At 41.2% G+C, this 20,533-nt stretch overlaps 2 protein-coding genes across 14 annotated transcripts in view; one reads left to right on the top strand and one right to left on the bottom strand.

Moving 5' to 3' along the window:
• PTPN14 (protein tyrosine phosphatase non-receptor type 14) overlaps positions 1–1,542 on the bottom strand; it is a 103,075-nt gene extending 101,533 nt beyond the window's left edge. For 2 of the 3 annotated variants that reach the window (XM_031595714.2, XM_090135051.1), the window contains exon 1: positions 1,411–1,542. The gene's annotated coding sequence lies outside the window, so the exon portion shown is untranslated. Of the gene's footprint in view, positions 1–1,150; positions 1,170–1,410 lie in introns of those variants that run through there. The other variant, XM_090135050.1, reaches the window with a different exon arrangement.
• A 9,944-nt stretch (positions 1,543–11,486) lies between these two features.
• CENPF (centromere protein F) overlaps positions 11,487–20,533 on the top strand; it is a 65,390-nt gene continuing 56,343 nt past the window's right edge. For 7 of the 11 annotated variants that reach the window (XM_090135043.1, XM_090135042.1, XM_090135046.1 and 4 more), the window contains exons 1-7: positions 11,487–11,609; positions 11,985–12,189; positions 13,543–13,739; positions 16,274–16,389; positions 16,937–17,028; positions 18,307–18,577; positions 20,028–20,230. In XM_090135043.1, coding sequence (XP_089991169.1) covers positions 12,028–12,189; positions 13,543–13,739; positions 16,274–16,389; positions 16,937–17,028; positions 18,307–18,577; positions 20,028–20,230 — 1,041 coding nt within the window. In that variant the 5' untranslated portion in view covers positions 11,487–11,609; positions 11,985–12,027. Of the gene's footprint in view, positions 11,610–11,821; positions 11,906–11,984; positions 12,190–13,542; positions 13,740–16,273; positions 16,390–16,936; positions 17,029–18,306; positions 18,578–20,027; positions 20,231–20,533 lie in introns of all 11 variants that reach the window. The other 4 variants (XM_090135044.1, XM_090135047.1, XM_031595776.2 and 1 more) reach the window with 4 other exon arrangements.

The following is a 20,533-nucleotide window of genomic DNA, read 5'->3' as shown; positions in this document are numbered from 1 at the left end:
CGAGAGCAGTCAAGGCAATCAACATGGATTGCTAATTAACTCTGCTCCAAAACTATTTCTTCTGCAATCACCAAAATGTTTATCAGACCCGCTTCAAACCATTTAACAATATAGACAGAGCTGCTTAAAGAGTAGCCCTGCGGCCCCAGCCTGCACCATGACACCCTCAGGGCCAAACACTCCACAGCCATGCCCTCAAGCCCAGCGCATACAGGTGCCACGGAGGAACGGATGGCCACAGGCCTGAGGAGCACCTTCCTGCTGATGGGGCCAAGCAGGCAGCGCTCCCAATGTTCCTACTGCCACCCATTGCATACACACAAGTGCCCTCTGCCTGCGAGCAGCTCTGGCACAGCCTCCCACAAAAAGTTCAGAGAAGTGCTGTCAGCAACAGAGCAAGGCCTACAGCTTATTTGCATTGCTCTGATACCAACACACCGAATGTTACACCGTATAAAGAGTGCTGCTTGCTGGTGACTGACCTTCTGGAGGGTGAGGGCTGCGCGATCCCTGCGGACTGAACATCACAGCCCGATAAGTGGTCCCCAAAGTGCTTTCTCCACGATGGAGAAGCTGCAGGTGGCACTTAGGGGTGGGGAGAGCAAATTTGCCATTTCACTGGCAGATTCCTCCAGCTCTGAGGAACTTCAGCATGTAACAGTGTTTCTGGAATAGCCCATGCCAGCAGTAGTTAAGAGCTCGAAGGAAAAGAAAGAAGCAGCTTCTCGCATAACTATTTCTTTCAGCTACAGTTTCAGGCAACCAGCCAGAAATCCCAGAAAACTTTCTGGGAAGCAGCGCGTTGAATCAGAGCCTCTACCGACCTCTGTTTGCTTCCACCTCGGTAAAGTTACAAACAGCCGAGGAGATGCTCACGATAGAAGCATGTGGTAACGCGACGCAAATCGCAGATAAAGCCCTGTCGATAGGAAGACGCCAGCACACGGTCCGTCCACACGCCACACGTACATTATGTAAGCCCGTCCCAAACGCGCTCCTTAAAGCGAGCCCGGAGCCCTCCCGGGCACCGCCGCTGTGTCACTGCCCCCCGCCCGGGCACACCGCGGTGCAGCGGCAACAAAGGCGAAGGTACCGGGGCGGGGAGAGGCGCGGGCACGGAGACAGAACCCGGGGATCTGCGAGCACCCACCAGCGCCGCGCGTCCCGCAGGTCGCACCCCGCGGCCGGCCGGGCTGTCCGAGCCCGCTCATGGCAGCTGGCCGAGCGGCGCTCCCGGCCCGAGCTGAGCTATTTTCGTCGGTTACGAACGGCGACCAGCTGCAAGAGCAGCGCGCGGCGAGCGACGGACCCCGCGGAAGCGCTGCCCGCAGCACGGAGCGGAACGCGCTCCCGGGACGGCTCGGAAGGCGGCGGGACCCAAGTGCGGCCAACTCGGCGGCGGCTCCTTACCTGCTGGGCGGCGGCTCCGGCTTCGTGCGCTCCCGCGGGAGGCGGCTCTCCCGGCCCGGAAGGCGGCCGCCTTCCTCCCTGCGGGGAGACCCGCTCCCGCCGCCCCGGCCCGGCCACGGCGAGGAACTTCGGCGGGGCGGGCGCAGCTGGGGCCGCCGGCGGCGGCGCGGGGGGCCGGGACGCCCGGAGCTGCTGCCGTTGCCCGCGGGCTGCGGGCAGGAGGAGGCCGGGCGGAGGGAGGGGACTGCCGTCCCGCGGGGGCGAGCGAGCGAGCCGGAGGCGGCGGGGCCGGGGCCGGGCTGGGGCCGGGGCGGCGCGGGGAGTCACGGCCCAGGAATGCCAGGAATGTGGGGCGGCCGCTGCGGCCGCGGGGCCCGGAGACGTCGGGACGCGACTTGGGATTTCTTTCTTTCTTTTTTTTTTTTTTCCTTTTAAATCTTTAAAAAAATAAAAAATTCCCCCGCCCTAACGAAGGAGGAGGGCTGAAACCCACCCAGAGGAGGAGAAGGGAAGAGGAGGGAGGAAGAGGAGGGAGCAGGCCGCTGCCAATAGGGGCGGCCGCCCGCAGCAGCCCTCGCAAGGAGGGCAGCGCTGCCAAGTTTGGGGCAGAGCCGCCACGCCCGCCCGCCCCTTTCCCGCCTCCCGCCGCGCGTGGCGGAGAGGGGACGGCCCGGCCGCGGCCTCCGCGCACGTGTCCCGGCCCGCGGCGGCGGGGCCCCAGCACGGCACGAGGCGAGCACCTTCGTTGGAACGAGGGGCCAAAGGAGGCTGAGCGAGAGTGGGCCAGGGAGCTCCTGCGCTCCCCTCTGCCTTCCTCGCAGAACTCCCTGTTAATATCTCGTGGTCTGGTTTTAATAACATCACCTCTTTCCCCCCCCCCCCCCCCCCGCTCTCTGCACACGACAAATTCAGTCCTTTCTCCACTGTAGCACTTTCAGCCTCTTGCTCACTGCGTGACTTTCGTCTCCCGCGGGGGAGTTATTCCTCACCCAACAGCACAGAGAGAGAAGCAGTGGAGGAGCCGTTCCACTCTTGCGGCGTTGCACATCGCTGGGGAACAAGCAGTGTATAAAGCTGCTTTGAAACTGCATGAAGCATCCAGGATGCCTGATGCTCGGCAGGTGTGGGAAAGCCCTTCCCATAACTGCTGCAAGGAGAAGGGGCAGAGCACAGCGGGCTTTAGGAAGCAAGGAGCACCACCACTGCCATGGGCAGATCACACCAGGCCAGAATGCTTAAGACTGGTGTGTTAGAAATGACATGAGACCTCCCTTGTTTGTCATAGCTGATGATCAATTTGCAATTCCTTTTGCATTTTATTACATTTTTTTTAATGTTGCCCACATTCCAAAAAGCGTATCCAAATACGGGTGGGACACCTGTGTAAACGTCAAGTGTTTACATTTGACGTATCCCTCTAAAACTGTGACAACAGGACTTGTACAAACTGGAAAAGTATGAAAAATAGTACAAACTGAGGGCTGAAACTATGAGTTGCTGAGTATTTTTGCTTCTTGTACACTTTACTGAAGGAGTACGTGAGTAGATTCAGAGGAGTCAGTATTAATAGGGTTAATAATGATAAGAAGATCAAGAGCTGAGAGAGGGCGAAATAGCACGGATTCTTGATTTTGATAGATAAGTAATTGTATTTAAATACTGTATACTGAATCATGGGCCTATGCCTTACCTCTGCCATAATATTAGTATAATTACATTTTGCAAGGAAAGTCCTTTTCATCTAAGACTTTCAAATGTTTTATGAGTGCCAGACCTTAATGAAGAAAGTAATTATCCCCATTTTACATAGGGCTACACTAAGGCACTAAGAAGTGACACCATTTAAGATTGTTACTTGAATTAGATTAGACCGCATATAGATACAGAGCTTTCAGTGGCAATCTGGAAGCACCATCAGATGTCAGATGATAAGATGGAGCTCAGAGGTGCCGTGCTCTGAAGTTTCACAGTTCAACTTTATGTCAGTAAACAGCTTCCCCCTCCTGAGCGAAAGTTGCATGAGAGAGCAACGTGCATCAGAACTCAAACTGAACTTGTTAGATTCCAGTCGTGTTCTTTGCACAATGAGAGGTGTAAATTCTTTATTTTTAAGATGGTAAGGATTGACTTTTGCAGCTGTGCCTCAATATGAGCTTGTGGTTTAGCAGCTGGCCACTTTCACAGGCGGCTTTTGAAGAAAACTTACTCAGTGACCTCAATTGCAAATGAAGTTGCAAGTTGATCACAAACTCTGGAGGGGAGGTTTTATGTATTGCCTAGCTGCAGCACAATTCCCTAGAAGAAATAAAAACAGACAGCATAAATGTAGTTGGGCTGTTTGTCAGCAAGAGCTTTTACTCAACAAACTCTGCAAAATCAAATGTGTTTCAAAGTTATCCAACCAAGAGAAGATTCCGAGACTGGGTACTGTGAAGACTACTACTTTTTCATGAGATTACTTAATGCAATGTCTGTATTATAATCTGATTGTAGCAGGAGATGTTTTAGAAGTACATAGTTTCATTGAGATTGTAGCCAGTTACTGCAAGGAGTCTTCCATAAGGAATTTTGTGTTGTTAGTGCTACTATCCCTTTCTGAGACTGTTGAAACCTTGAATCTTTACATACAATTTTGTTACCCCAAGAGCTGCTAGGAGTACATGACTCTGGGATTAAAGCAGAGTTCTTACTACTTAGTGGAGCGTGATTTCATAAAGTACTGAAACAGAATTATGTGTTCAAAAGTTTTGCATTAAAATGATACAAATCATTCATTTGGTTCTAAACCTCTATGCTGGTTCAAATTTGCCCATAAAATTGATGGGTTAATATTCTATCAGTCACATACAGGTTGGGCTATGTATTATCTTTCTGTGCCACTGAGAATCATGTTACAGCATTTTATTTTATTTTTTGGCTGAAAAGGTGACAATTCTAAATAGTATCTAGAGACTTTATTGACTTAGTATAATAATTTATGGAATTTACTTCCAAAATATTATCTCAGCTCTGCTATATCACGTATATCTGATATATCTTTACTATCAGTTTCTTCTACAACTTCATCAAGGTTATTATGCTAAGATGTTCCATGGAACAGTAGAGTAGATGGGAAAAATGACTGACAGAGGACTATGCCTTAGCTACTAGTCTTCTGTGTGATCTGGGGCATGTAACAGCACATCCCTGCACCTTAGTTTTCTTCTCTGAAAATTGACATAATGATAGCGATCTCAAGAAGGTGCATTTTGATTTGCAGATGAAAGCAGTGTATATGGCATATACATTATTTAAAAGAAAAAAATAAGTCCAAACAATGGATGTGACGGGCTTGAATGTTGTCTCAAAACCCTTGTGATATGTTGTAGCCCAACACTGTTCAGCTTAACCAAACGTTTAACTATCAGCAGAGGAAAATTGATTTTATCTGGGTCAAAATTCAGTAAACGTTTATGTCAGTGTTATCTGAAGAATCATGTGCAATTAATTTTTGAATATCTTAGCACCTTGAGAGCAAGACCTGTATTAAACATATTTTGAATGTATTTAAACCGAGGCTCAAACAATTCCTGAGTCTTGTTATAACATGGAAAAATCTCAGTCCTTGTTGGTTGGTGAAACCATGTCATAACCTGTTTTGTATAAAAATGTTTTTAAGCTGTGCTTAAGCAACAGCTGGTGGTTTCTCCTGTGAACGGTAGATGATGTTTAATTAGCCTTACCGTCATCTACATTACAATCAAAGAATGCAGTTGCAACACATTCCTGATTTGTATTGTAAATGTGACCCTAACTGTGTTCCTAAAATCTCTGTCATGTGCTACAGCTGGGTACACTGACCTGATTGTAATGTAAGCAGAAACTTAGTACACTAATATAAATTCCTTTTCCTAAAATCATATTCATTCTTGTTAAATTGATACTTTCAGTCTTTTTTTTTTTTTTTTTTTTTTTTTTTTTTTGCTTACCACAAGCAAAAAAAAGTTTAGTTCTCTAGTATTCTCTGCTCTCATTAATTATTCCAATTAATGGTGCTTCTCAAAGTCATCTCTTAGAAAAGGAATTTGGATTACACAATCTTGGAAAACAAACCTGTTGCCACCAAGCATGAGCTAACATGTTATAGTACTCTACAGCTTATCACAGGCAAGCCAGCACCCGGTTTTGTAGACCAGAAAAAGCCTTGGTTGATTATCTGTGCAAATAAACTACGCTTGTTGAATATTCTATTTTGCTTATAGTCTGCCTGAGGACTTGCTGAATACCTGTGCCTCTTTTTAGCTCTGCAGTAAGAGTTGCGAAATGAAAAACATTTCAGCATTTGTAAGTAAAATAGTGAACTTTAGATTTCATGGTTATAAGCACTGTCAGTGGAACCAACATGACTGATATACCTCTCTGTGCATCTGTAACTGCTGTAACTGTCCAAACTAAAATAGTGTAATGTTCAAGACAGAATGTTTTTCCATTTTCATAGATTAACAGTTTGGTTACTTTTGAATGTATCATTTACAATAGTCATAAGATCTTCAGATTTCTGAGACACAATAGTTTCCTGGGGGGGAAATCACTAGCTTTTAATAGATGTTAAATTAACTAATCTAGCATTATGATGATAAACCTAAATGCATAAATTGCTGCCCCATTATGTAACATATATTGTATGTGTGTAACACTTGGCTGAATGGCAGCATAGTAAGTCTACATTGCTGGTGTAAATAAAAGCAGCTCGTCAATCAAAAATTATCAACTTGTAGCTTTAGGACCCAATTTGTCAATGCAGCTTGGCACAAGCATACCTTGTGATTCAGTTTTTCCATAAATCCATAGGATTTAGCAGCACATCTAGCAGAACACAACTGATTTGTAGATATTTTAGCTGCTGATCACTTCTGATAGTCATAATCTTTATTATGCATGTCAGCATTGATTTAGATGTCAGATTGTGAGCACCCATGTTTGAAAACATCTAAATGCCACTCCAAGATAAATTGTTTCTTGAGAAAGCTAAGAGTTTATGCCATAATCTGATGTCTGTGTTGGGGGCTGTCACAAACTTGTGTAACTCGAATTGAGCTGTTGATGTTTGGGCGCAAGACCATGTTTGAATAGGAGAGTTCTATAAAACTTAAAGGCTTTCTAAAATCAACCTTGAAGGGCACTGCAAAAGACCAGTGTTTCAGCCATATGGACCTCACATTTTTGAAATCTCTATATTGTTTCTAACAGAGTCCTGACTCTCATTTTAGTTTGAGTCCAAATTCACTTGGAACAAGTTTCCTATTAATAATGTTGGAATGTTGAAAGTGCATAAACATTATTTTGTATGCTACCATTTCATGCACCTTAGAAGTTTTTAAAATACACACAAACATTTCCCTGGAAAGTATTAATACAAAAATGGTGTAAGAAATATCAATACGACTGTTGGAATTGAAGGAAGGAGATCAAATGATAACCAAAGTCATTAAAAAGTAGAATGCAATCATCTTCTCCTTGCATGGAATAAATGAAATTCTATTGGATCATTTCAGTTCATGGTTCATAAACTATGGCTGGGTTTCCCAGTGGGTTTCCCACTGCAATTAGTTGAATGAGATTTCAGTTACCCTAGGATTTGCCTGTAAATATGGGAGAAGTAATGTTGAGATGGTTAAGATGTGTGTAAGATTGAGATGCACTTTGCCTTATCTAGTCAGCCTTTTAACAGGAATACAGTGGAAGATTTTAGAGAGAGAATCTTAATAAGCGAGGGATAAGGAGTGCTTTGATTAGTTTGTCAAAAATTATGTAGGGTGACATTCTTAATTACCAACTGATAGAAGTTTTCAGCAGTATTTGTACAAAATAGGAAGCAAGTACAGATTTTCAGATAACAACTATGTAACAGTAATATAAAACTGTTAGATATAAAGTCAATATATAATTTTTTTTTATATAAAAATATAGAAATCATAAGGGAAACAAAGTGAATGCTCAAGGTTTTTAGTTTAGATACTTCATGTGAATGGGATATTCAATTGAAGATTAGATCCAGCAAGAACAGGTATGACAAATGCTCAAGAATTTGGAAGAACAGTGAAGAAGTAAAACTCATACTTCTGAAGGCAATCCTACAGATAAAAGCCTCTAAGAAAAACAGAAATTAGTAATAAGAGTTAAAGATGATAAAGTGAGGAAATTACTGAAGATTAACAAAAGATAAAGCTTTTCTAGAGAGTTGCAACAAGCCAAAGAGGTAACGTAATTGCCAGCAGGCGCTTTCTAAATGCCTCACTTTAAAAAGTCAGGGATAAAGATGGAAGGCAGAGATGGCTGTGAAAGGCAGATGGCTTTTAGTTTCTACACAGTGCACTTTTTTCTTAACCGCTTTTCTCTCACTTGAACAGGATGATACTTTCAGTAGATGTACCATTAATCCTTATAAAAATGGTGGCAAAAAGCACGTGCAAACTATGGACCCATGAAAGTCAAGGAAGAGTAGGCCATAAAGGAAATAGGCTCCTATCTTACCAAATGCCTGTTGAAACCTGATTACTCCTTGTCTGTAAGATATTGCACCATCTGATAGTACAATGAATTTATTTTTAGTATAAATACCTAGAGAGTGAAAAATATGCTTGGTATTGCCATTTCTAGCAGGCAGCAGAACTGTAAAAAGAGGGAATTCACCACTAAGGAAAAAAAAAGAATTCCAATTTTATTTACAGCTCAGAGGTTGGCAATTAGAAGGCCCAGACAATATAGACTTGATGTGTCATATCATAATGTAATTGCTGTAATTATTTATCATTTTCTTTACATACGTGTACATTAGTTCTGTTAATGTTATGCTAATGGCTGCATTCACCATCTCTTGCAGAGAATGGTTTTAGAACAGGAAGAAGAGAGGCACAAATATCTTTTCACCACTGTAACTGCATTGCTATAGCTGTACATCTCAGTTCTTCAGGTCAAGATAGCAGCTGCACACTTAAATAATAAACACTTTTTGTTTGCAATGTTCAGTTCCTCTGACCTTCCAATATACTAACAAGCATTAAACAATGAACAACCCTCTTATTTTTAATGTTTATATTTTTTAACAGTTTTACAGTTTGCATTATTTTTTTTTTTTCCTCATAACAGCTCAGTAGCTTTAAATTCAGAGGTTAAAATTTACAAATGCATTTACTATGGAAAAAAAATCTTACTGTCACTTACGATAGACAAGTGTTAGGCATTAGAGCATGGGAAGACAGTGTCTTGATGCATAATATTTTGTCTGATTTAAGCTGGTGTCACCACTGTCTGAGATTTAGTTCTGCCTGCTCAAGCCTGAATATTCCTACTCTGTTGAGCTGTATCAGGCACTTGCCTGACCCCGTAGTGCAACAGTTTGGAAGCCCAAGCTGTGTACAAGGCTGATGCTACTGGAAAATCTTTGGTTAGTATTGCACTCTGCCAGTTCAACCATCTTGCCTGGCAGTTGAGCTGAGCACCAAGGCTGGCATAAGGGAGCAGGTGGCAGTGTGCAGGTGGGGAACAGGAGGGAACGCATGAATGTGGCAACATTGCCTTGAGGTGTTTTAAACTTCCACAGAGCCGCACCCATGGGTTCCTGTCCAGCACCTGCATGTGATTCACTGTGTCACCTCAGACAAGCCAGCTAACCTCAGACACCTTTTTGGTACTAGGAAACCTACCAGGTGCTCAGTAGGTGATGTGATCACCAAACAATGGGGCAACTGTGGGTGTTTTATCTGCTAATATGCTCATCCTGTTGACCCTAGCACTGGTGCCAATGTGAGCACTTCAGTAATGGTTTCTCTTATTAGATAAGTACTGTAGTTCTCACAACAGAAATGCCCTGTATCCTCTGTGAACAAAGTTATGGTTTATCATTTGTGACATGCTGTTGTCTCTGATTTTCTTAATTAACTAAAAAAAAAAAAAAAAAAAAAAAAAAGTACAGGACAGTTCAGTTCAATCTTTTTTTAAGAGCTTAAGACTAGATACTTAAAAATGTAAGGTGTGAGGCTATGCATCGTAATGGTGTCTTTACATTCACTGTGATCACTGAACAAGGTGTGGGTTTTGTGGAGAAACATAATCAAATGAAGAAGGATAATGTCAAACTAAGGGTATATGAACAATCAAGCACTGTATTTTACAACAGTAGCTCACTGGGCTGTATTAATGCAGATTTAACTTTGTAACTCCAGTGCTAACACCTAAACTGCTATCTTCTTAGTTACCTACTCACACTGGCAGAGAAAGAGAATGGCATTTTCCGGAGGCAAGAGGCATCATCTTCTAGCACAGGGTGGGGTTTGGGTGAGGCTGAAGGAAGCGATACAGCTTTCTTCTCTTTCCCCTCCAACCTGGAGAGCTTTTGCCTCCCTAGTGCCTGATAGGAGAGCTGGGAAGCTACAACCATGTCAAATGCTGAGGGCCCGGCCTATTTCTCTGCCTGGGTGGAGAAGAATGCTCCAGCTCTTCAGGTGCTCTTTGATGTGTGTGTGTATATACATAAACACACACATATACATATGTATGTATACACACATGAAATAGACTTTACCTGACAGATTTCACATCTGGCAAGGTGAGGGAAAAGCTCTACCTGGTTTCTGCTCCTTGTAGTGTAGCCTCCCAAGTAGGCTGGGATTTTCCCATCAGAAGATCATTCTTTTCCATTTTTGCTCCTTCATGTGCTCTGACATAAGCTATAGTAATATGAGTCTAACCTTTAGTGGTTTTTGTATTCTACTTACTATTTTGGAGTTTTACCAAAATTATAGGAAGGAATGCATGCAACAAAAGGTAAATGGTGATTTGGTAAGACATTACTGCAATTTCAAGAATAAGGAAAAGCCACTTCACAAAGCTGAGGTAGTTCTCTCCCTCCTCAAAATTAGGGAATTAGAAAGACCTTTAGAAAGACTTCAAGAATTCTAGCTAATGGAGAGTAGTAAACATAATTAAAAATAATAGGCGAACTAATGGTTGCTGTTAACGCCCTTCATAACTTGCAATTATTTGTTCATAATATTTGACTTAGTCTTGGTATCTTATATTTTAATATTACATTTCCTAGTATTTTTGTATCTTACTTTTATTCCTGTTTATTAGTATACACAATACTCATAAGCTTATTGTGCAAAATAAAGTTGATATACAAAAGAAAGGCAAGTTTCTGTACTCTCCACAAGTCCTTTAAACTTTCATGATAATTAATTAATTTCTGTAATTGTGAGGTATAGAAGAACTCATTTTCTAATTTATTATCAACAGAAACTCAGAACAACTCGGACCCTTCTGAGAAATATGCTTCAGAACAACTCTTCTTTCTTTAAGCAGCAGTCAGGCTTCTTAATTTAGCTTCAGATATTCAGGAATTCATCAGAATTCAACTTAAAAGTTCTGCATGCATTGATGTGTTTGTTTTTCGTGTTTTGTAAGAACCCTGAAGGCTGCCTTTACTCTTTTGCACCCATTCTTAAAAATACACCACTGATCCTTAGAAGTCAAAGCAGTTTCAGTGAAGCCTCTCCTGCTGAATGAGAAACAAGGCATGTAAGCATGGTGAGTATTTTTCTTCTGGCAGATTGTCATCAGGACACAGAGATCGGCCTTCAGTTGCACCGGGGGAGGTCCAGATTGGACATCTGGAAGAATTTATTAGAAATAGTGGTGAAACACCAGCACGGGCTGCCCAGGGAGGTGGTGGAGTCACCGTGCCTGGAGGTGTTCAAGAACTGAGGAGATGTGGCACTGAGAGACATGGCAAGCAGGGATGCGTTGGCAGTTAGATTAGATGATCTTAGAGGTCTTTTCCAACCTTAATATTTCTATAATTCTGTAGTTTTTCCTTCTTTCAACATGGAAGGTCACTGGGGATGGGGAAAAGGTGCCTTTTGGACAAAATGCCTTACACCCGTTACCCCCTCCCAGCGCCAACCGCCGCCCTCCCGGCGGAGCACAACTCCCGATGCGGTTTGAACGCAGCCAAAGCAACCAATCCCCGCAGCCGCCCGCCCGGCGCCGCGCGCTCATTGCTGGCGGGGCGGTCCCGGCGTGGGGCGGCGGCCAATCAGCGCGCTCCGGCCGAGCCGTCGCCTGGGCGTGCACAACGGCCGCCGGTGCAGCGGCTGCTTCGAATAACGGCGGTGAGCGGCGGGACCGGCGGCTGCGGCTCCTCGCAGGGTCTGCTGTCGGTGAGGGGCTGGGGCCGGAGGGTGGGTCAGACTGAGGTGCGCGTCCTTGCTATCGGTCTGCAAAGCGCGCGGAGGGGTGAAGCGTAGCTGCAGCCTGGAGTCGCGCCGTTGCTTTGCACGGGGTTCTGAGAAGCAGCGCTGCACAACTACCACGCGATTGCGTGGCGTGTTTTTAAACCTTCTCTTAACTGGGCAGAAATGTGTTACAATAGGACCTGATGTTAAAAGCCGGCAGCTGGCTCAGGAAGCTTGCAAGGTCGTCAAATACTTCGCTATAACCACTGCTACGTTCAAAAGTAGGTGCACTGAAAAAGTAAACGTGAAAGAGTCAAAGAATCCTCTTTAAGTCTAATTGTAGTTGCCCTTGTTTTTCAGGCACTGTTACCACCTATTCTGTAGAGGGAAAAGCCTGGTCAGCATGAGCTGGGTTGTGGAGGAGTGGAAAGAAGGGCTGTCCCCACGAGTCCTTCAGAAGATCCACGAGCTGGAGAGTCAGGTAGACAAGCTGAAAAAAGAGCGTCAGCAAAGACAGTTCCAGTTAGAATCTCTGGAGGCAGCTTTGCAAAAGCAGAAACAGAAGGTAACGTGGGTACTGTGGTAACTTCCCTAAAATGCTGTTCTGCAAGCCTGATGTGACTGTGTGAAGCTTTGTTATCTGAGTGTTGTTAGAAGATGAATGCTTTTTCTGTTCTTCATGCTGACTGACTGGGAAGGTACCATGAAAACGTAAACTGCTTATCTCTGTTGCTTTCTCATAGCTGTTCATCATATCCCGCTCTTTGGCAAGTTTTGATTGTATTTACGCCTCCTATCAGTGTTTGAAATGGTTGTCCACGTCCAAATGCGTGCTTACTTTGAGGCTTTCTTCCAGGCTTTATGTTTAAGAAAACATTACATTATTATGCTTGTTAAAAATCTAGGCTTCTTACTAAGAGCAGCACAACTGATGACTCTTACTGTTTCATATTGTCTCTTTATGCTCTTTTGTTGCTTTAATTTACATGCATCTCAGATTTCTGCTTGTATATATTGTATTTTGGGATTTTTTTTGTTTGTTTGTTTTGTTTTGCTTTAGGGATGGAATGTGTCTCATCTGGCTTTAGCTGTCTGCCCTCTAACCTAGAAGCTAGAAACTCATAACCTGTATTCTGTCTTGCAACATTTGAATACAGTTTAGATACAGTTGCAGAAATTTGCCTTCTATTCCTGTTTGGCTGATACAATCTTGTAGCAAAACTCAAGCTTAGTAGTTTTCCTAAGTTATTGTTATTTATTCCTTCCTGAGTTTCCAGATAGGGTCTTAGCTGCTGTGTTCTCTAAATTGGGGGTGGGGAAGGGAAATACTGAAAAGATTGGGTATATTCAAATAGATGCGTTTTAAATATCAGAAGCAGCAGCAAATACTTAGTACTTTTCAGCTGGAGGCAAAGGTGAGAAGAGCTCTGGTGTCCTACTTCCCAGTAGTTATTGCTGAGCAGCAGGTGGCTGCAGTTTGACTCAGAGTCTGGAGGAGAAGGAAATCTCTGCTGTCAGGCCCCATTTCCAACACAAAGCTGCAACCCTTTATAATAATAACAGCACATTTTTTTCTTTAGGTAATAAAACTATTCTGATTGCTAAGGCTTAGAGGATGGATAGAGAAATAAGACAATCACTGAAGACTTAAAACTGGTGTAGATCTCTATTTAAGAGCTAATGAGTTCTTGATGTGATTATGTTTATTCAGTAAATTGGGTACTGATGTGACTGAGCTGAATTCTAAGGATGTCTTTATTTAAACCCAAGGATGTCTGGAAAATATTTCTGTCTGAGGTTTTCAGTGCTGTTAGGGCTTGGAATATAGGGAAGAAAAAAACAGTATGTAAACTGTATAGTTATTATTTTAAGTAAATAAGATATTAAGTTTTTTTGAAATGTTCTTTATTCCAACTAGGTTGAAAATGAAAAAAATGAAACTGCAAGTCTGAAGAGAGAGAACCAGAGCCTGATGGAATTGTGTGATAGTCTTGACAAAGCAAAGCAGAAAAATTCACACGATCTTCAAGTAAAAGAATCTCAAGTCAACATTCTGTCAGGGCAGCTGAGTTCCAGCAAAAAAGAAATTGAAAGATTAGAACAAGAACTGAAAAGGTAAAGTGAGGACTTATTTTGTTTCTCCTAACCTCCAATCACTTATTTTCTCCCGTTTTCCTCTTTTCACGTGGCTTTTATGGTCTTTCAGTTTCTCTTCATCTTACATGTTGTTCAAATCTTGTGACCAAAATTTCAAAACTTCATCCTGTTTTTATATATGCATATGTGAGCTGTTATGTAGATCTGTATGCAGCTTGAAGCAGTGATTGCCTATGGGTTGCCCCTAATTAAGGGGGGAATTCTGCATCATCTGATGAGGAATGGAAACATCCATTCTGCATTAGCAAAAAATGATTTAGTACAGCTGAGTAACTTTGCAAAAGTATATTTTGCACTTCCCTTACAACTCCAAGCCCTTTGCGTGGATAACTTAAGATCAAGACTACTTAAAATTATGACAGCAGGAAGAAGAAAGGGTGAGCATTTCTTGGAGTGGAAGAAGAAACTTCTAAACGCAGTGGTGCTGTGACCAAATAACTACATCCAGTTGATGAAATAAAGAAGTGATTCCTGCTGCATTATCTACTAAAATGGAGGTTTGTGGGAGAGTTAGACATCTCTGCTCTGTGGAAACACTTTTTTCTTTATAGAGGAAACACTGCCTTTGTACTGATAGGTGCCTTATCCAACTGTACTCTTCCATAGTTGTGGTTCCAGATAATTGTTTTTGTTATTGCTTTGTCTTTTGTGTTACAGCGAAGTTGATGAAAAAGCACCTCAACTTGTAAATATTATCAGATTTATGGCACAGGGGCTATGTAAGTATGCTGTCTAGAAAGAAACACAGAACATCCTGAGCTGACGGGTTCCGCAAGGACGAATTTCAAATTCTGGCTTTATATAAGACCACTTAAAATGCAAATCCTGTGTCTGATAGCATTGTCCAAATGTTTCTTAAACTTCAGCAGTCTCGGGGCTGTGACCTGAGCCTCTGAAGAAAATAGACCCTACCAGGCTATTTTCTCATGTCCTTTTTCTGTCACTGGAGAGAAGAGATCAGCACCTGCTCCTGTGCTTCCCTGGTGAGGGAGCTGTCAGCCATCTGAAGCCTCCCCTCAATTTGTTATTCTCTGGGCAATCATCGTTGCCCTCTAGACCCTTCCCCATCTCTGTAGCCTTCCTTTGGATGCTTGCTTGATAGCTTTGTCTTTATAAGAACTACACACAGTACCTGAGGAAAGGCTTCACCAAAGCAGACAATCCTTCCCTTACCTGGCTGGCAGCACTGGGCCTGGTGCACGCTAGTGTATGATAGGCCCTTTTGGCTGCCAGAGCTCACTGCTGACTCATGTTCAACTCACTGTCATCCAGAATCTCCAGATCCCTTTCATGGGTCTGCTCTCTAGCCTCTTGTTTCCCCTCAGAGAAGTTAACGTCATCATCTGTTAAACTTTTTCTCATACTGGAGATATGCCCTATTCTTAAATAAAAGCATTTCTGAAACATGCGTGTCAATAAAGTTGAGTATCCTGTGCACACGAGAAAGTGTTGTGCTGATAATAGTAATGCAGAATTATTATCTCAGAGGGGTAAGCCTGTGATGCCAACTTGTTTAATGCTTGTCATCATGGCCTGAAGTATGTTTATTTCCCTCAACTGTTGGAAGGTGTACTTCTTACTGTCCTTATAAAGGCAAATAAAGGGAGCTGTTGGAGGCTTCTTTCTGTTTCTCTGTTTGCCTTCTTTTTTTTCCTCTCATTTTTTTCCCCCTCTTTCCCCATTCTGAGAAAACAAGGGGATCTTGAGGAATTTTACTGTTATGAATTACATTCACAAGGAGATTCTAAATTTCAGCAACAATTTATGATATGTAGAAACACCAACCTTATGCCAGGGATTGCTGAGATTCTTTGAAAAAGAATCCAGTGTGATTGGCAAGGTTGGTATAGCCACGCTGATGAAATATAGAACAAATCTGCTGTCAAAGGCTGCCATGAGAGGTTACAGCTTAAGGGTATGTCTCATCCATTTTGAAAGCTGTAAAGAGACAACTTTACTGAGTTCTTTGATTTCCTTTATGGTTTACGTGGTTGTCTGCTGTGGTATTACAAGTATTATGTACAGCTCAACTGGCTGTCAGTTTTGATTTTGCATTTGGTTCTGTTTTATACTGACTGATTGTGTGATGTTATTTACCACCTCATAGCAACTGATAACCTACTGGGAGAAGAATTTTTAACTTTGTTATAAAACGGAAGGAGAAAATGATTAGGAAGTTGTGGAGTCACTACTATTATGGACTGCAACCTGAAGCCGTTGTCTTATCAACCTGTGCTTGCTAGGCAGGACTGAGATTGCTGTTCCATTACAACAATTCCTGTATAACTTCTAAACAAGTTATAAAGTTTCCAGGAGTGAGCTTCAACTCTTCATGCTCACAAAAATTGGTTCTTGTTCAGAATTGATTTTTAAATTTGGTACTTGAAATAGTATAATTTATTTGTGCGTTTCAGGCTCTTAAAAATAGATAACTGACTTCTAGTTTTCTGGTTTCTATTAGTAACTACTCCTCCTGCTTCTTTCCTGAACAGATACAAATGTGAGCTTGAGAGAAGTCAGCAGTCACTGATTGCAGCAGACTTGTCGTTCAGTGGTACTCCACAGAAAAGTTTTACTGCTCCTTTAACGCCAGTTCAAAGTCACAATGGTAAATGATTTTTTTTCTTCATATAGCACTGTCAATTTTCTTGGAAGGTGAGAGAGCTATTTTAAGCACACACATGTACTGTCTTGCCTAGTCCATATTATATAGTGTATTGTGAGGGTACCTGGTTCCTAACACCATAAACTCCAACTTTAAAAATTATTAGTGCAGGTTGATCTCTTACAGCAAATACTAAACCTTTTAAACACTACGCTGATGGGCATGAAACAGTAATGGGAGTATTTATCAACAGACTGCAATAGTTTTTTGAATGTTTGTTCATAGTGTCAGCTGTTTCTTTCATATAGCAAAGAACAAATTTCTTCTCTTTCACCTAGTATATGTGCTTCAACTAAAATTGTCAACAGTCATTCGTGTTCTTTATACGACTGTTTTTGACTTCGGCTATTATTGTACATAATAATCTGAACACTTATAACAAAACCTCTGTATCCGCATCAAAGCATCACTTATATCTTCAGGTTAGTGACATTAATAACAGCTGTGTATTAAGTTATGTTTTAAAGAAGTATTCATCATTTCTTTGTAGATGCTAAGTTTGAAGAATTAGAAGAAAAATATAAGAAAGAAGTACAAGAAAGAAAGAAGCTGGAGTTAGAACTGAGAACCATCCAAGCTAAGGTAAGTATGTTTTGAAAAGGGCATGTGTGATATCTAAGACAATTACTACTGATTAAACTTGGAAAATTGAGTGAAAACCAAGTGAAATACATTTTTTCATCACTTAAAAATAATTAGAATATATATTTCTTAAAAAAGCTAATTATTACTATGTAAAAAGTAACCTAAAGCCAGCGTAATTGAATAGCAAAACAGTGAACTTTAAAAAGGAGAGCACATCCTTCAAAATGAGTGAAGCATAGGCAATGAAGAACAAATGAAAATGGTGCCAGTTTGGGCATCTTAAATGTGATAAGATAGTAAAATAGTCTTGAAAAGATTACAAGAAATAACTTACCCAGCAAACAATAATCAGTACAGTTTTTAATGTCTGAGAAGTAGGAAGTATCTTAGAGGATCTCTGAAGCCAGTAAATGACTAAGATGTAAAAGCCCTCAAAAATGAAGCAAATATATAGTTTTTACTAGATAGTAAATCTAAAGGCTTAAAAAGCTTCCTATGTTAAAGTTGTTCTTTGTAGCAGCTGTGAATCTCTAGCATAACCTTAAACTGAGGTCAGAACAAGTCTTAAAAACAACTGATAAAAAAGAATAGTGCTATAAAGATAATCAGATACAGATAGTATCTCTCCAGCGAAGTGATCACAGCACCAGGCTATTGGAAATCAAGAAGTGTTTAGACAGTGTTCTTAGGCATGAGGTTTGAATGTTGGGCAGTCCTGTGTGGAGCCCTGAGTTGGATTTGATAATTGTTGTGGGTTCATTCCAACTTGGGTTATTCTGTGATTCTAACATATGCCAGTGAATTCATAGGGCGCTCCAAAGTGAACTGGCTGAATCGCTGTGATGACACCTAAATTCAGTCTCCTCTTGTCACTACAAGGTGAAAATATGTGGCTTATTGTGGTGGCTATGTTGAAAAATAGTGCTTTGTAGCTGAAAAGTTGCTCTATCAAACAGTGTTATTGTGCTCTTCAGTGCTGTAGCTTCAGTAGAGGTAAATAGGAGGCATTACTTACAGAGTGACCTAATTGGTCTCCTTGTTTTGGAGATCCTGATCTGTGTTGATAAGTACTTGGTATGCTTCAATTACAGTACTTTAATTTATGTAGTATAAAAAGTGGCAATATCAATGGGTAATTTGCACTGATGGATGATGTGTTGTCGCAACAATGTGAAATGATCACAACCTATTATTTGGTTATTAGTAAGTGGATTTTTTTTATATGTCAGCTGTATGAAGTTAGATCTCTTGCTTTTTTTTATTTCTTGGTCACAGAAAACAAATCAGCCTTATCTTCAGCAAAGCTCTTTGAGTCACAGGGAGATCGCTCGGCATCAGGCTTCTTCATCTGTGTTTTCATGGCAACAAGAAAAAACGCCGTCTAGAAATCAAGAAACTCCTGCAAAAAGAACTTCTTCAACACCCTATTTTCCATGGGAAAAAGAAGCCAATTTGAGTATAATATCAGAGAAGAGCAAGCTTGACAACAGCTTTTCTGAGGATTGTAACTCTTCACTCATCATCCAGCTAAGAGCCCAGAACCAAGGTATCTGATATATTTCTTTAAAATTCAGAGGCTCATGGTTTCGTGCCATTTCATGCCATGTGGATAGAAGGGAGTTAGCGGAATTGGTCTCTTACTGAGGGAAGGGTACCTGTTGTTTCCTTTGGCAATTAGTCCAGCTGGCTACTTGTGTGTGTATTCACGAAGACCAGCCAGATGAGATTACCCATAAGCTGTGGTATCTTTTACATAAGGGGTGTGAGAGTTGGAAGGAGAGATTTTTGGGTGAGCAGAGGACATCACATAAAAATTAGAGGAGGATAGCCTTCTCTAATGATTCCGTGGCTTTTGGAACAATTCTTTTAGAGCTAAAACATTTCAGGATTTAATTAAAACTCACTGTTGAAATCGATCATATTGTTTCCTTAATTTTGTATGATTGAGTTTTATGGCTGAGCAGTATCTGCGTTTAAAAATTCATTCATTAAACATTCTTAATGCATAATTAAATTTGTCTATGAAGAACACTACGGGGAAATTCAGGACAGAGTGATACCAAAAATCCAAAGGTAAAGTTAAGCATGATATGCTTTATGCATGTTGACATGAAGAAAGACCTTTTTTTCTGATATCTAATCTCTTCTGGTGATCAGATATTTGCTTGGTTATGGTAGCAAATGACTTAAATCTGCTATTTGGACTAGTTTTTCCACTGGATGTTTCTTGTACAGTTTCTGTATCTTCGTTTATTTAATTGCCTACATATGAAGTTTCAGCCTGGGCTATACTTTCCAGTTTAGAAGCCTTAAAAATTTAGCATCAGGAGGACAGGTCTTTAAGTTTAAAAAAAAAAAAAAAGAAGAAGAAGAAAAAAAGGAGAAATCATATGTATAAGCACTTAGTAGTAATTCTTAATGACAGTTCTGTAACTGACTAATGCTTTCTATCACAAACTTGTTGTGATTTTGGAAGACACACTCTTGCTGATTTATACTATGACAGGATTATTTGATTTTACTTTCAATATGTATAGCTTTAGAGACAAGAATAGTATTAAGATGTAAAACACTCTATTTGCAGGTGCTCAGTAGTTGAAAAGTCTCTTTGAAGCAAAGGCTCACTGTTGTCCCAAGGAAATGTTTGTAGTGGGTGCCTTTCCTTTAAAAATAAACAGAACTGAACTGAAAGTATTTATCCAGAGATATGTTTCTGTATTTTTAAAAACAAAGAAGGAAAAACCAATAGCAAGAGAACAAATAATCTTTTGCCTTTGCAGCATTTTGGCCTGACTTTTTCTTTGCTCTCCTATGTTACAGAGTGGAACTTGTCAATTTAGTCAACTATCCTATTCCTATGTTCTGCTTGCTGAACATTTTGCAGTGTCTGTTTTTGTCAGGCATTAGATTGTTATCAGACATTCTCAGTATTTCAGAATTTATAGACTCCTGTCATAGAGGAAGTATCCTTAATCTTGTCTGTTTTTAAAATTCAGAGCTAAATTCCAATGTCAAAGACCTAGAACAACAACTGCAAGCTCTAGAAAAAGAGAAGAAATCTCATATGAATAAGCATCAAGAGGTTGAACTTCAGCTGGATGGAACAAAGCTGGAATTGATGGAGAAGAATAAGATCTTGAACAAAACCAGAGATAAACTGACTCAGATGAAGACACAGTTTGATCAGGCTACTGCACAGGTGAGATATTGCATCACACATCTTCTGAGTGTCCTTAAAGTTCAATCCCAGTATTAACGTGTGTCAGCTTTCAGCTGTTTTGGTAAGAATCAGGATACCCTGACAACTTTCTTGAGCGTTTCCTGAGGATCCAGTTTTGACAAGAAAATGCTAGTTTACGTATTGCCTATAAGTACTCATAAGCATATATAACTGACTGTTCATAAGCTGATGTCCATTTTCTGAAAGGTTCATACTCTACTTGAAGAAATACTTTCCATTCTTTACTTGTAGCCTTCAGGCAAGTTTGGCTGGAGTTCTGAA

The sequence above is a fragment of the Phasianus colchicus genome, chromosome 2 (genome assembly GCF_987193195.1).
Source record: "Phasianus colchicus chromosome 2, bPhaCol1.hap1.1, whole genome shotgun sequence".
Classification (NCBI taxonomy): Eukaryota; Metazoa; Chordata; class Aves; order Galliformes; family Phasianidae; genus Phasianus; species Phasianus colchicus.
Note: the sequence above shows the minus strand (reverse complement) of the source record. Positions and strands in the feature narration are given on the sequence as shown.